The following is a 15908-nucleotide window of genomic DNA, read 5'->3' as shown; positions in this document are numbered from 1 at the left end:
TGGAGGAGTGGTGGTGATGGACAAGCAATTCTATCACGATCAAATCATAGCTATGTTAAGTGACACTACAACTTACACCAGATTATCAAAAGACCCGACAGGTGACTTTGTAAATGATTTGAAACGTTTGGTAGAATCGGGTTTCAGGGACGGTGTCCTGACAAAGAAGGAACGCAATTTTCTAACACCGAGCGTGTGCCGGATCCCGATTCTATACACGTTACCTAAGGTCCATAAGGACGCAACTAACCCTCCTCCACGCCCAATTGTGAATGGGATTGGTTCAGTCAGTGCTAGACTGGGCCAATATTTGGACCAATTTTTACAGAAAAGTGTGGTTCAAACCAAGGCCTTTCTGAAGGATACCACGGATCTTCTTCTCATGCTGGATGGTGTGGTACTTGGGGACGACTCGCCGGTCTTCCTTGTGACGGCCGATGTGTCGTCCCTGTACACCATCATCCAGCATGATGATGCTTTGTTGTCCTTAAATTGGGCACTTAGCCAGAGGGAGGATCTACCTCGAGAACAGAAAGTATTCATTGGTAGGGCGTTAGACTTTTGTCTGAGCCATAACTATTTTTGGCATCAAAGTAGGTTCTACAGTCAAAAAACAGGTGTTGCCATGGGCGCCAAATTTGCCCCCAGCCTGGCAAACTTGTTCATGTCGGAGTGGGAGGACAAGTTTGTCTATAACCAGGTACGGCATGAACTCAGGCTATATAAGCGTTTTATTGATGACATCATTTTCATCTGGCAAGGGGCAGAGGAGGATTTGGTGTCTTTTATGGAACACCTTAATACCAACCACAATAACATCAAGTTGGATTTCCATCATAGTCCTGATGAAATTAATTTCCTGGATGTCACTATTAAGAGAGAAGGCAATAGATTAACCACGAAAGTGTACTTCAAAATGACAGACAGGAACAGTTATTTGGCCATCCAAAGTGGACACCACCCTAACTGGCTTAGGAATATTCCTAGGGGTCAGTTCACCCGAGTCAGGCGGAACTGCACTTCTGTAAATGACTACATGGAACAAGCAGCAGTTTTGAGGGATAGGTTTATGGCCAAAGGTTATGATGAGACCAACTTAAATAAAGAAATCACCAGAATTGGCAATGCCCCCAGACCATTAAGACCTGCGGCTAAACCTGTTAGGTTGGATGATGATCCTAAACAATGGAGCTTCTTGTCAGATTTTTCTAACGACTACAAAAAGGTAGAGGAAATCTTTAGACACCATTGGCCTATATTGCAGATGGATAGAACATTATGTTCAGCTTTACCAGCTAAACCATCGTTTATATATAGGCGAGCCCCAAATTTTGGTGACCAAATCGTAAAGAAAGTACTAGACCCTCCCAACGTCTCCTTCTTCCCGAACATGAAGGGGTCTTTCACCTGTGGAAGATGTAGAGCCTGTTCATTTACACCGACCAATTTCAGGAGGAGGGACTCTTTCATGGTTCGAGCTATCAATAAATCCTTCAAAATCAAAAGCTTAATTACGTGTGACACCACACATGTGGTCTATGGACTGATGTGTCCTTGTAATTTAGTTTATATTGGCCGTACTAAGCGGGCCCTAAAAGTCAGAGTAGGTGAGCATATCACCAACATTTTGAAAGGAAATCGCGACCACAATGTGCCCGCACATTTCCGCCAATTCCACCAGAGGGATCCTAGAAGCCTTCACTTCTGGGGCATTGAGAGAGTTACCCCGTCGTGGGGGGGGTCAAATTGGGTGAGGGAATTATCCAAATGTGAGACTAAGTGGATTTTCCTCACCCAGGCCCTCGCACCGACGGGGTTAAATATAGAGTTAGACTTGAATTGCTATATTAGCGATTCATGATCTTGCCTTTTTCATTTACCCTTATAATGGTACTGGAGTACGATTGATTTGTCTCAATCTATATTTTGGATTCCAGTGGTGTGCTTTTTTAATATGCTTTTTATATGTTTTTTATCATTTCTAATAGACATTACATTGGAACCTTCACTATGGGGGTACTGATCAGTGCAATGTAGATGGTTGCTGCATTTTTAATGTTTACCATGATTACCTGTTTTTTTTATGCAGAATGTTACTGGCAATGCTCTGCAGATCCATATCGGCACGGGGTAGAACTCCAAGAAATAACAATGTTATCCTTTTCACCATATTATAGCACCTGTATTGTTATTTATATTTCAGTGCCAAAGTGAATCTTTATGATATGGCAGGTTTTCCCTATTGTTGTTATTGATGTCGGAAGTTCCGCAATGCGGGGTGCTGGTTCACTTCCGGTTCACTTACCTCATTGCCGATTGGACGCAGAGCGTTCCAGCAGGGCTATTTAGATGCCAGATGTTGTCGTTCAGGTCACGCCTCCAGTTGAAGTCGGACATGACGAAACCGGTCGGGGCGTGACCTGACGACACATCCGACATCACGGGACACGGCAGAGGAGCTACCCGGAAGGGACTGGGCTGGCGTGGAGTTAGCCCAGTACACTGGACGAGATAGGCTTCCTTTCTGACCGGAGACATGCTATTCAATGCCTACCCATATGCTTTTACATGTGAGTGCAAAATTTTTATGTTTTAATAAAGCAAGTGTTTTGACGGTACTTCACTATTTGGAGCCCTTCTCTTTTTCCATAATACCATTACATTGAGGAAAGTGTGTGAAGGATACTTTTATGCGGCAGTGGTGAAGTGACTCTGGTCTTCCATGCGTGTATTCCCTACATCTGTATGGTATCCCTGCTCAGTTTGCTCTGGTGTGAGAACACTTGAGCATTGTTTTCTGGTGAGTTGCCATTTCTGCTATCTATCGGTGTGACACCTGGTGGTGGATGGTGATCCATTTATATACTTCACGCACTCCTGGATTTATGGACTTTTAAGGACATTGCTTTTCTCTACATGTTTTTGAGTGTTTATCAAGCAATATCTTAGACAAGCATGCTTTTTACACTTTAAGTCATTTAATAGTGATTTTATGCGCTACTTCTTTTCCATTTTAATAATCCACACAGCATAGTGTTTAAATGTCCATGTATTGAAGAAATAACATTCAGTGAACCATACAACATAAGAAATTCTCCTCATAGGAACATGAAATCATTAGCAGTGTCTCTGTGAGTCTCGGTGAGGGGATGTTACAGCACTTACAGTCTGTTCTCTAAGCAAGAATTGTCTGTGTCTCCTCATGTCTTTCCTTTTCCAGTCTTACCCAGCAATCCTTGCTCTGCCCTTTTGAATGACCTCATCCTTCTTGCAGAGAGAGAAAGAAAGCACAGCAGCCATATTGACAAAGGGCAAAACAAACACTGCATAACAGGAATACACACTTGAAAGATGGGCAAAGAAATTATCACATCACTACACTAGCATCTTCCTGCCCCCTCAATTGGCTTTTACTGTTGTTTCTAGTCCAATCACGGGCTTTTAAAGCCCAGTTCCTGTCCCATTGCATGTTGGTCGATTCGATTGGTTGCCGAATTCCGAACTTTTTCTGCAAAAAGTTCGGAATTCGGCCGAATTTCGAACAGTCAATGTTCAGGTCGAACCGATGGTTGACCCAAACCGTTCGATCATCCCTAATGAGGAGGCGCTGATTGGCAGCACTGATGGGTACTGATTGGCAGCACTGGTGGGCACAGATTTGCAGCACTGGTGGGCAAAGATTGACAGTGGTAGTGGGCAATGGTGGCACTGCACTGATAATCAAGACCCTGATGTAGATGTCCCTTTTAGAGAAGCTGGTTATTGGCTATCTTCTCCTCTCCTCATGCGGTCAGCATGAGGAATAGAGTGCAAATAACTGGCATCTGTTTACCTTCGTGATTAGCTGTCATTGGACACAGCTGATCACATGTTAAAGAGCCAGTGATTTTCTCTTTTCTGCAATCTGTGATCAGTAGTGTCCGGAGGACACTACGATCACAAAGCGCGACGCCTGCGTCCAGGCGGGGGCAATCATGGGACGCCATAATACTACATACAACTAGATGACCGCCCAGTAGCCGTCATTCACCTATAGCGTGGTTGACAAGTGGATAAAATGGTTGTAAACCTCCAACATGAAATATGAACAAAACATATATCCTTCTATATCCCTCTATAGTGCGTACTTGCCTCAATTAAAAGCACTAAGTATAATTTCTGTCTGCTGCTTTGTTCCTCTGTTATCAGCACGAGTCACTTCTCATATTGTTTTCTAACACCAAGAGAAAAATGGGATCTTCAGCTGATTGACAGCCTCAGCACTATTCCTGTGTTCCTGTGTTCCTGTAAGTTGTGCGAAGGGGAGTGTGTCCCTTCCCTCCAATCAGCTTTCAGAGCTCTCCCCACTAAGCTCTGCAGAGAGTAACTTCGGCTCTCCTCCCCCTTTTTTCTGAACTCTAATGGGCCATACACACTATAAGATTTTCTGAAGACTTTTTCCTTTAGACTTACCAAAACCATATAATATGAGGTCAAACCTAAACACTTTCAATTTGTATGCAATCTGGCAGGCCCTTGCACTACATAGAAAGGGTAAATCTGAAGGAAAAAGTCTTCAGAAAATCTTATAGTGTGCATGGCCCTTTAGACAAGCTTATAAATCCAGCATTTGAATAGCTTTAGAGAAGAGAAGACAGCAGATAAACAGGTACAACTTATATATGAGGATTTTTTTTTTTCCATCTCTGTGTATCACCTGAGGATAGTCCCTTCACTAGGTATATGTAAGGGTTTACAACCATTTTAAAGTATTTAAATTAACACGGTCAGCATGACAGCCAGCCAACTACCATTTTCTGAAGACAAACAATGACAGCTTCCATATTCCTCTCCTATTATGAACTTAGTCAGGCCAGATAGATCCTTATAAATGATGATCAGATAAACAATACACTTAGCGCCGGTTCACACTACCGCGACGCTACATCCCGGGGCGACCTCCGAGATCGCGGTGCGAGCAGCGCGCCACAACCTTCATAACATTGAAGTCTATGGCGGTCGCCTCCTGGTCGCCCCAAAGAAGCTCCGGACCCTTTTTCTAGGTCGGAGCGACTTGTGTCACTCCTATTAGAACGGGTCCGCAGCTTCCCTATGGGAGGCGACCTGTGAGGCGACCAGGTCGCCTCACAGGTCACCCTAGTGTGAACCGGGGCTTATGCAGTTTCTTTATTTTTTACTTATTAAAGAAAAAAGTACTCATTAACTACCGCCTTTAGCTATCGTTCCCGCTCTCGCCTGCAATGGCCCTTCTGGGGAAACCGGATGATGACCAGAAGCCTAGATGTACTAAAATCTTGCTATGCTACCTTTTTTATTATGCTAAAAGGGAAATTATTCTACACTGGAATAGCCAACCCCCCCCCCCCCCTCGATAGGAACGTGGGAAAAAGCTATAAACGCAGCTCTCCCTATGTATAAATTGACCTATATTAATAGAAATTGTTAAATAGAAAGGTTTGGCAGCCGTGGACGGCTTAGTTTGCACAGTTGAGGTAATGAGGAGGTTTCTCCATGTGCCCTTGTATGTTTGCCGACTGTCAACGTTCCTATTCATTTATTGGGTTGAGATGTCTCAAGTGTCATTCTATACCTGTGATGTATGCCCATAATTTTTGTTTGTAGATGTACCATTTCTACTTTCCACTGTATACCCTTGTATTGTATTCTTCTATTTTTTGATTCAATAAAGGAACAGTCTGTTCGTAAAAAAAAAAAAAAGTAGACCTTAACACCATACTAACTCTATTTTTTTCAAAGCCACTTTCTCTATTGTTGGAATCAAATAATGCCAAAGACATTGCATGTCTCATTTCTGGGTATTGTAAGCTGATTTTGACTCCTGCTGCATCTATATTTGAATGGTGCCCTCATAGCCAAGTTCATCGTATTTCTACTGAAGAAGGTAAGACATAACAAAAAAAAAAATGGGATGTATGATGAATCCGATCAGTTCCCCTAACAGCATTATGTTTCATAAATTGAATTGTGTCACTTGTATTTATTTAACATTTACTGCCTTTCTGAATGAATTTTGTGGCCAAGTTGACGCAAACTGAAGAAAATAAAGTCACTGTCCACTGGTCCTAGGGTTAGCACCTTTTGGTCCATGGAAAAGCAAACTGAATTGGAGACAGTTGCAATGTGGTAAACCAACGAGATTTAGTGCCGGTTCACACTATTACGACTTGTCAGGCGACTTGGTCAGCCTGGCAAGTTGCGCACCGTCGCGGTCCATTGAGTAGTACAGGACCGGTTCTAATAGGAGTGACACAAGTCGCTCCGACTTAGAAAAAGGGTCCTGTACTACTTTGGGGCGACCTGGAGCGACTTGCATAGACATTCATTTTATGAAGTCCGTGCAAGTCGTGCCGAAGTCGCGGTGCACGCGACTTCACAGGTCGCCCCCTAAATCGGAGCGACCTAGTGTGAACCGGCACTTAGTCATAGTGAGCACAGTGAAACAGAGCATTATTGTAACCAACATTTGTTTTTTCATCTAGTAACTGAGGTAGCTTATAACTGCTGTAAAGCATACATTTTAGTCAGTGATTTGTCCTTTTTAGGTATTAAAATTGTGTTTTTGTAGACAGCAGATTTTTTTTTTTTTTTATGTGGAGCTATGAAAACAAATGTTTAAAAAAAAAACTTAGGAGAAGAAATGAATTAATTAGTTAATAAACACTACTTAAGGGTCAATAAGAGGTTACAATTATTTTTTATTTTATTTTTTATTATTTACATATAATACTAATTTATGAGCAAAGGCTGCAACTGCATCTCTGCCAGCCTAATCAGAGGAGCCCTGCTGTCACTATGGCAGCCGGTCTGACGCATTCTGTCTTAGGAGCGCTGACAGTGCTCCCTAAAAAAGAGTCAGGACAGCTGTCATACTGACAGCATACCTCCACATATTACACAGGAAGAATCACTTTCCCAGTCTAATCTTCAGGGCTGGGCTTTCAGTTTGACAACCTGTTCCTGTAGAGTACAACTGTGCCCCCACTCCACCATCCCAGCCCCCTTCGGGACAGGTTCCTCTACTTTTTTTGTGCTGACCAAGGCCTTATTACTATATTAAATATAGCATAAAGATAATATTAAATCAACTAGAGTTGGTAAAAATAATAACTTGGTATTATAGAATCCCCAGTGTGGTGATTGTAAGCTGTGTGTTAAAAAAATAATTGTAAAAAGGTGATCATTTGTTGAAAAAACATCTAGAAACCCTCATGTATAGGTAGCTTTAGTAAAGGTATGAAAGAGGAGGAAACATTTCAATATACAGTAAACCCCCCTCCATTGCGGGGGTTACGTTCCGGACCCAGCCGCGAAAAGTGAAAATCCGCTAAATAGAAAAACCCTATTAAAATGCATTGTAGGCATGTTTCTTTTACTGTCACTGTACGTGTAAAAGCATTTTGAGGTCTCTAAACACACTTTTAAAACAATAGAAACTAATTTAAACACATAAAAGATACTGAGAGACATATCAAGAGCTATGGAAAACACAAAAATATTTCATTTTTAATGATTTATATAGTAAAATAACATTACAAAAAAAAACGCAATATACCGGGACCGCAAAAACTGAACCGCGATGGAGCGGGGGTTTACTGTAGTACAAATGGCAATTAATATTACATAATTAAAATACAGGCAGTTAAGATAAAAATATGGGTGCTGCTACTGACTTCTTTTGAAGAGACATACTCTGGGCTTTCATCCGTATCCATTTTGGTGAGTCACTGACCTACAACAAACATATGCATATCAGTGGTTGAGACACCTGGTAGACAAATCTCTGTTCCATGCCATTGACTAGTGGAGGAAGGATTAGATGGATAGCCATGAAGCATGAAGCTTCAAATAGTCATCAGAAGCCACCCACATATCCCTTTCTTGACGCATTCCTCTTAAAAAAACATATTTTTGTTACGTATTATATATATGGTTCTGCTTTTTTTAAGTGTACTGCTTATATAAAAAAATTTACTAACGTCAAATTATTTTCTTTTAAGGATATGAATCCAGAGCGTGCAGTGATTCAGAGGAGTCATCAGATATTGATTCATCTTTAGACCTTTCATCAGAACTCCAGTTTTTAAGACAACGCAATATTAAACCTTTGCAGGAAGAAGAGGAAGAAGAGGAAGACGTGCAAGTGGCGAAACAAGATGAAGAATCACAAAAAACTGCTGTCAGTGAGGAGAACCGATGTGATTGTGGAAACAATGATACCGACAGTATTTCTGAAGGTTCTGATTCAGCTAACACAGAAAGCCAGGGTTACAAAATTAGCTGGTCCAGTGACTCGATCGATGCTTTGGAAGAGGATGACCTAGAGACCTGTTCTTCTAGCCGGCCAGAGTTCTTCCAGTTCTATACACCCATCTTAAATGATGTAACTGCAGAAGATCAGGGGGTTTTTGCTGATAATCCAGATATGAAATGCAAAGGAGATGGGTGTGAAGAATCAGATCCGTTGCTTTGTTTCTTGCAGATGGCTAATAGCAGGGAAACCACTATAATGGATACTAAGGAAAAGCCTAGATCACCCAAAGATGGAGACTGCAGAGAGGACAATGAAATCCTCATGTTTCCTGGATGTCATCTTACAGAAAACAATGTTATGGAATACTATAGTCTCTGCTCAAATGTCTCCCCTGCTAGTAGCGTGGACAGGAACATCCCTAGTAGCCCAGAGAGCAACTGTGTTCAAGATTTAATACTAGAAAGTAAACTAAAGGAGAACGGCTGCAGGCGGAAAACATATAATGAGGTTGCTGCGCTTATTCTTGAGCCTCCTCCGGGTTTTGGTGACAGCAGTTCTGAAGAGGAGTTTTTTGATGCTACAGACAGATTTACACCGACACTAACCTCTCCAGGTAAAATATTATTAATTTGCCTGAAAAACATCATAAAGTGCAGCTTAGTACTATGCATTCGAATCTAGGCAAGATCTATCATTTTCCTTCTCCCCTAGGCCAGCTACCTTGTGCCCACACCCCAACAACTGCTTTAAAGTGATTGTAAGGTTATTTATTTTTTATTTTTATAACAAACATGTTATTCTTACCTGCTCTGTGCAATAGTTTTGCACAGAGCATCCCAGAACCTCTTCTGGGGTCCTCCACCAGTGCTCCCTGCTCCTCCTCTTCTGTGTCTGCCCCTTTTAGTAAGCCCCTTGCTAGGTGGGCAGAAGTACGGACTCAATCTCAAGCCTGGCTGTGTGCATATTTGACACACACAGCGTGGCTCACCCCTGCCCCCCAATCCTTCCTTATAGAATTTGATTGACCGGAGAAGGAGCTGCAGCTGCCTCCATGTCCAGTGAGAAGAGAGAGGGAGAGCAGCACTGTTGCTCTTGGGCACAGAACTGGTTCCAGCTCAGGTAATTATTTAAGAGGAAGGTGACCATGGAAGGTTTTTTACCTTTTTTTTTATTTTTATTTTTTTTAATAACAGACATGGTATACTTACCTGCTTTGTGCAATCGTTTTGGACAGAGCAGCCCTGATCCTTCTATTCTTAAGTCCCCCAACGGCATTCCTGGTTCCTTTTCCCTACTAAATGCCCCCATAGCAAGCCGCTCACTATGGGAGCACTCGTGTATGCTCACTCCTAAACCCTGCTCTGTGTCCATAAGACACACAGAGCGGGGCTCGGTCCAGCCCTCCGACTTCCTCCTCACTGGCTGTGATTGACAGCAGGGGGAGCCAATGACTGTGTCTGAGCCAATGAAGAGGGAGAGAACTGAGAGAGCATCTGCTCTTGTGCACATTGTTGGATCAAGATCAGGCTGACCTAAGTATAAGCGGGGCTTGGGGAGCTGCCACATTCACATATAAAAATGTAAAAACACGGGGAGAGGCAGCAGTGTGGCAATGGACAATGAGTGGCTAGATTTCATAGTGGTTACCTGGCAATGCTGGCACCCAGTTAATACTAAAGTAGGAAAAACAAAACCCCAGAAAGGTAGCTGTTATTTTTTTTACTTGCAGAGGCCCCTTCCTGGTCCCATTATTAGCTGCCATATTAATTACCTGGAAAGTAATTGTTTTATTATAAATTAATGTAGCTGGAGATATCATTTTTTCTAAAATGTACACTAATTTCCTTGATATAAAATAGCAATCTATGACTATTGCTTTGTTATTTGACCAGTACTCGGGTTGAAATCGTACACAAATGATGGTACCCCCCTCATCAGCATATGTGATAACCCATACATTTGGACCCAGGCTATACTGAATATTTAATATGTAATTCATTTATTGAACCTCACATTTTTTTGTTTAGGCTATTATTATGCATATTGTATTTTCTTGACTTTTGTAGCAATTGGCTGGTCCAAATCCTGCAAAAATCGAATGAATATTATGTCTCAGCCTCTTTGTGGATGAATGAGGCAGCCCCTAATATTAAAAGACTAATAAGAAAGGGATGTTCCGGAGCCAAAAAGACATGTGCCAAGCCTGATTTTGATAGAAATAGTTGACATGTGCTTTTAATATCAGCTATTCCTCTTTATCCACTGATCATTTGGACAGTGGGGTTCCCTAAAGGCAACCCCAGCGTATGCATTTATTTCATTATTTGGTAGGTTTGAATTGCCTACGTTTGTAACATGTCATTTTTGACCTTTGATTATTTTAATTCATCTGAATTTTTCATAAGAGAAACAATATACTAATCTATTTGTATGAAGCTACATGGCAAATGTGTCTTCTTTCTGTTGTACTCCCAAAGTATTTGGTATATGATGATTTTCTAAAGACTGTCATGGATGGCAAATAATATAGTAGTTATTGCAGTCATTTTATTTTTTATTTCAGCCTAAGGCCTTGCTCACATAGATGTACTGCAGTGTATACATGTGCAAGGACCATTTTTGCCCGCTTAGTGATGCACAGGTGTCCCGTGTATCCCCATGAGGAAGTCATATTCATGTAATTTAGGACTCATCGGCTACATAGGCACAGCCACTTCTACCAATTTTCAGTTTGACAACCTGATCCTGTTGACATGCACCCACACCCACGCAGATGTCAGAGTGGGAACAACAACTGTGTCCAATTGGCATGAATGGGACTGCCTGCACGGGGATGCACAGGACACCTTTGCATCTCCATACGGGTAAACAGAGACCTTGCACAGGTGTACACCTATTTATGCCTGTGTGAACAAGGCCTTATTCTAATGGATATTCAGCCTCTTGATTGTTTTATATATTATTTTCACATTTGAGAATTTACAACACACAACTCAACTTCTTTCTGTCTTTTGCAGGTGCACAATCAGAAACATCATTTCTCTACCCAGATAGTGCATCAAGTGGGTCAAATGTTCAAAATTTGTCTGAAAAATGCAGAAGAGAAAAGCCATCAAAAAAAACATCAAAGATGTTACGGAAAAGAAGATCTTACTTGCAAACGGACTATACCTCTCAGGTTACATTCCCTATGTCCCCCTCTAACTCTTTGGAGAACATGGACCATGTATGTTGCTTTGAAAAAGAATCTCACCTTCCTACAGAGTCCCATTCTCCTACAGTTTCTTCATTAAAAGATATTGAGGCTGAACCAGCTCTGCTTGAAACTAAACCACTTTTACGCAAACCCATATTAAAGTCCAAAAGTAGAACACATTCACCAAACCTAATGGAAATGGAGCCTGACACCATGGAGACCAAGTCAGTTACTGAATCTGTATCATCTTCCATATCAGCAATACGTTTCAAAGGTGACTTAGGAGTCACAGAAATAAACCAGAATGGTAAATATTGTGTCCATGGATTTAGTACTGCAGATAACACACCCAACTGTTATATTTCCGAGGAAAATGGCAGAGTTAGTCCATCTCAAGTATCACTAGAGCTTAACAACACTGGTATGTGTGGCCTCTCAAACTTTACCTTGGTGCCAGACGATCACGCTACAGAGGGCTCAACAAGACATATGGGGGACATCACAGAGGATGCCGAGGCTGTATTTGGAAACATATTTGCAAATGAAGTAGAAAAGGAAAAAAACATTGTTTCTATGTTATTGTCAACTCCCAGTGACAGAATGTTACCGTACATTGCACATTCACAAGCCCAATCAATCAAAAATGAGTCTATGAATTCTGAAGGAGACAGTTCAGAAAAAGAAAATGTTGGTAATGAGAGTTCTCAGAGTTCTAAAACACAAAAGTTGTTTAGTTTCCCCAGTGCTACAGACTTACTTTTTGAGTTCAAGGGAATTACTGACCTTTTTACCAGTTTTCCTATAAACTCCTTTAAAGCGGGAGGGGCTGCAGTAACCAAAGTACCACCTTGTGAAGAAACAGTGCATCTCTTAACAAACCAAGAGCTAGACTACCTAACATCAGTGGACTCAACCGATATGACAAGGAATTCCAACGAGAGGAAGGGCTGCTTGTCTCCATCAGTGTGTTCCTCTGATACAGTAGGGGATACTCTAGAACTCTGTTATGAAGAAAATTATGAAATAGTAGACTCATGTGCTAAAACCATAAGCTCAGATAAATGCTCTTATGGACATGTATTATATAAAGAGGACTGCATTTCAGAAACACAGTCATTCATACCAAAAAGTCCAGACTCTGCCAGCAAGAGTTTTAGGGGGAAGGAAGTATTAGAAAACAGACATGTAGATCTTAATGATTCAGAACAAAAGAGCCCTAAGATCTCCAAAGTAGGAAGCTGTAGCTGCCATTTATCCTACGCCAACTGTTTCCGCCCTATAGACGATGATGCCGAGGATGAAATTATTGACTTTGCTGGAACAGTGTCACCATCACCTAGGATAATACCACCTAGATCTGGAAATTTTTTCTTTGGAAAAAATACTCTTCTTTCTAGCAAAAACTCACCTTCTATAGAGCACTGTGAAGCTCTGGATCTGTTAAGAACCAGAATACACGATTCCCCTATGGGCTTTGGCAAGCTGAAAGACATTGTCCTGGATCTTCAAAAAATCTTAGAGGAATATAAAAACAAGCGTAAATCACATGCTGAGAACAAATGTGCTGCTCTGTTCTCAGAACAAAAATCTAGTCTTTGTATTGTCTCTCGGAATGTCATGTCAGCATCACAGAAAGTGCTTAGACCAAACCAAACTTCAGAGGAGATTTACCAAGCTGTAGAAGAAACATTCTACAGTTTAGTGCACATGACAGATGTGTGTTTGCAATTTTCCAGTTGTGTGAAATGCAACAAAAGACAAACTGATGTCCAGACTAATCTTTGTGATCTAATATGCACATACCACCAGTTTGTACAAGCAGCTAAGAAGGCTGCTGAGAGGGAAGACCAGGAATTGCATCTCAAACTGCTTTCTCGCCAGTGCACTGCACTTACTGCTGCTATTTTTTGCCTGACTCAGCAATTCAGAACATTAATATCCCTATAAAATAAGATCAGTGTTTCTCTCTTTATAATGTGTCTATGAAAATAGTTTCATCGACGCTAGAAAATCACTTAAGAATTTGCACAGAATTGCTTTGAGAAATTACTATAACACCTACAGCTGAATTCTGGGCAAAAACAATTTTTAGACATTTGCATAGTAAAAATATATTACCACTAATAAAGTGTATCCCATGTGTGGCTGCTGTTTGGTTTGGTAAAATTGCTCCTTTTTTTCAGCCCACACACTACAGTAAAGCTAGGTACACACGGGATGAAAAAAAATGGTTGCTTTCCGGCAGTTACCGGCTTACTTTTGGGCCTTGTGTACAGTTGCTCATCCTCAGAAGCCGGTCTCACAATTGGCTTCTGTCGAAAAAGCATGCTGGAAAACCAGCAGCGGGTCGGCACCAGTCAGTGCTTGCATCCAATGGCTGAAAAGCACTGACTAGTGAGTTTTGTCGGAGGGGGCAGTCCCCCTTCCAGAACACAATAGCTCAGCAGGGAGATCGCCGTACTAACATCAGATGTGTTAGTATTGTGATCTGTAATTTTTTTTTCAGTCAGCCTGCTGGGTTGAACTAAAAAAATACATTGTGTCTACCCAGCATAGGGGCCAAACATCAACGCTGAGAGTTACAGTTCAGGCTGCAGTACAGTTCTACACAGTTCTCACAGGCATTTCTTCTATTTTAAAAATGCCCTGTATTCATTTTAAAGAATACAATGCATTCTGGGATTATAGGAAGTACGAATGAATGTCCCAATCTCCCCTCGTCCAATCACAGAGTTCTGTGTTTTCATTGAAAAGTAAACAATAGGTTTTCTGAATGTAAGAGGTGCAACGTAGTTGGTCTACTGTGAGTACTGTACTGCAACTAGAACTATAATTCTCAGTGCCTGATGTTCAGTGCATACTGTAGTGTGCGGGCTGAATAAAAGTAAGATTTTTACCAAACCCAGCAGCTGCTACCCATGGGTCACACTTCATTAGTAGTAATTTATTTTTACAGTGCAAGTGTCCAAATATAGTTTTTGCCTGGAGTTAAGCTTTAAATCCCATAATATTTCAACAGAAATGGCAGCCAATGTATATTTTATTCAGACCTGCCACATAAAAATAAGTCTAAATGCACACTGGCACCTGAGGCAGTATAGCGTAACATTCAGGCATTTTTCCCTACCCTGGAGTCAGAGGTGCTGCATACAGCAATGGAAATCAATGGTGGGTATATGTTCATACTTGCGTAAACATGTGTATGCATACAGATGTACAACCCCAGACACAGACAATCTGCATCCAGGGTAGCACATCCATACACACGTTCACGGGTTTTCAGAAGAACAGGTGTATACCCACAAACAGGAAATGGCTGTACACCACACCTGTGGCTCCCGGTCAGGGAAATACTCCCGAATTTTACGTTGTATTGCTCTAGGCTCACATGTGCAAGATAATGGGGTTGATCTGAAAAGGAGTACATTCTAATAAAGGAGTACTCCCTGTGAGTAGTACGTTTAATAGCTAACCTTATAGAAGCTTTAAGCCATGTCTCAAGGCACATAGTCCCTTTAAAAAGGTCTAAACCCAATCACTAAAATCTCATGTTAAAGCCCAATAGTATTTTTAGAAAAATGTGAAAACTTAGGCTGTATGAAAATAGTAATAAAAAATTTGCATAGCAAGTCGCCCGTGGAAAGTGCTTGTACATTCATTCTGTGTGAATGTGCAAAATATGAATGTTATTAGGGTTTTCTCTGTGCTGGTCAAATGTGTTTCATGGATTTACATATGAAAATATTTGGCCACCCCAGATATCAAGCAATTGTGCTGCAAGTTTGAAAATGACTTGCTAAGCTATTGCTAGACTTGCCAGGCTTCACAATATTGTTGCGCAATTGCAGCGAGTCCTCATTGCATGACTCCAGATCAACTTTCTTTGCAAACATTGTGGAAGTTTGCTGCAAGTTCTGGTTGTTATGTTGTGCAATAGTCATCCCACCACAGGGGTCACTGTGGCTGATTTTTCAAGCTGTAGGCTTGCAGAGCTCTTGCTGTAGACTCATTACTGCAACTTTTCTCTTGCTAGAGACTTACCACGCAAATTTTCTACAAATAGGAAAAGTGTCAACTAGAACTTGTGCTGCAAGTGTACAACGTGCCTGTGAAAATGTGCAGCAAGTTAACAGACTTACAATTCAACACTAAAGCCCCGTACACACGTACCGATCGTCGGCCGACCGATCGGCCTTCTTTTATCCAGTGCTGTCCTGTCCGCTGAAAAGTGCCAAAAGACTGCACACGAATTTTGTCGGCCAACAACAGCCGACTGCAGAAGTGATGTCATGTGATGGTTAACTTTCCCTGTGTTTTTTCTTCTCTGAGCATGCCCAGTCTTGCAAATCTGCTGATTGTCGGCCGAATTCTGTACTGACTGGCGAACAATCGGCCGTTCTGGTGTCGGCATACAAAAATTTTAATGCTTGCACAACAGAT

At 41.5% G+C, this 15908-nt stretch overlaps 1 protein-coding gene across 1 annotated transcript in view; it reads left to right on the top strand.

Moving 5' to 3' along the window:
* FRMPD1 (FERM and PDZ domain containing 1) overlaps positions 1-13582 on the top strand; it is a 293024-nt gene extending 279442 nt beyond the window's left edge. Inside the window, exons 14-16 of the mRNA XM_082269596.1 lie at positions 5758-5902; positions 8019-8885; positions 11290-13582. Of these exons, the coding sequence (XP_082125722.1) occupies positions 5758-5902; positions 8019-8885; positions 11290-13415 (3138 nt within the window). The 3' untranslated portion in view covers positions 13416-13582. The remainder of the gene's footprint in view (positions 1-5757; positions 5903-8018; positions 8886-11289) is intronic.
* Positions 13583-15908: the final 2326 nt, after the last annotated feature.

The sequence above is a fragment of the Pelophylax lessonae genome (assembly GCF_965119305.1).
Source record: "Pelophylax lessonae genome assembly, chromosome: 1".
Classification (NCBI taxonomy): Eukaryota; Metazoa; Chordata; class Amphibia; order Anura; family Ranidae; genus Pelophylax; species Pelophylax lessonae.
This window is presented reverse-complemented; position numbering and strand designations above follow the sequence as displayed.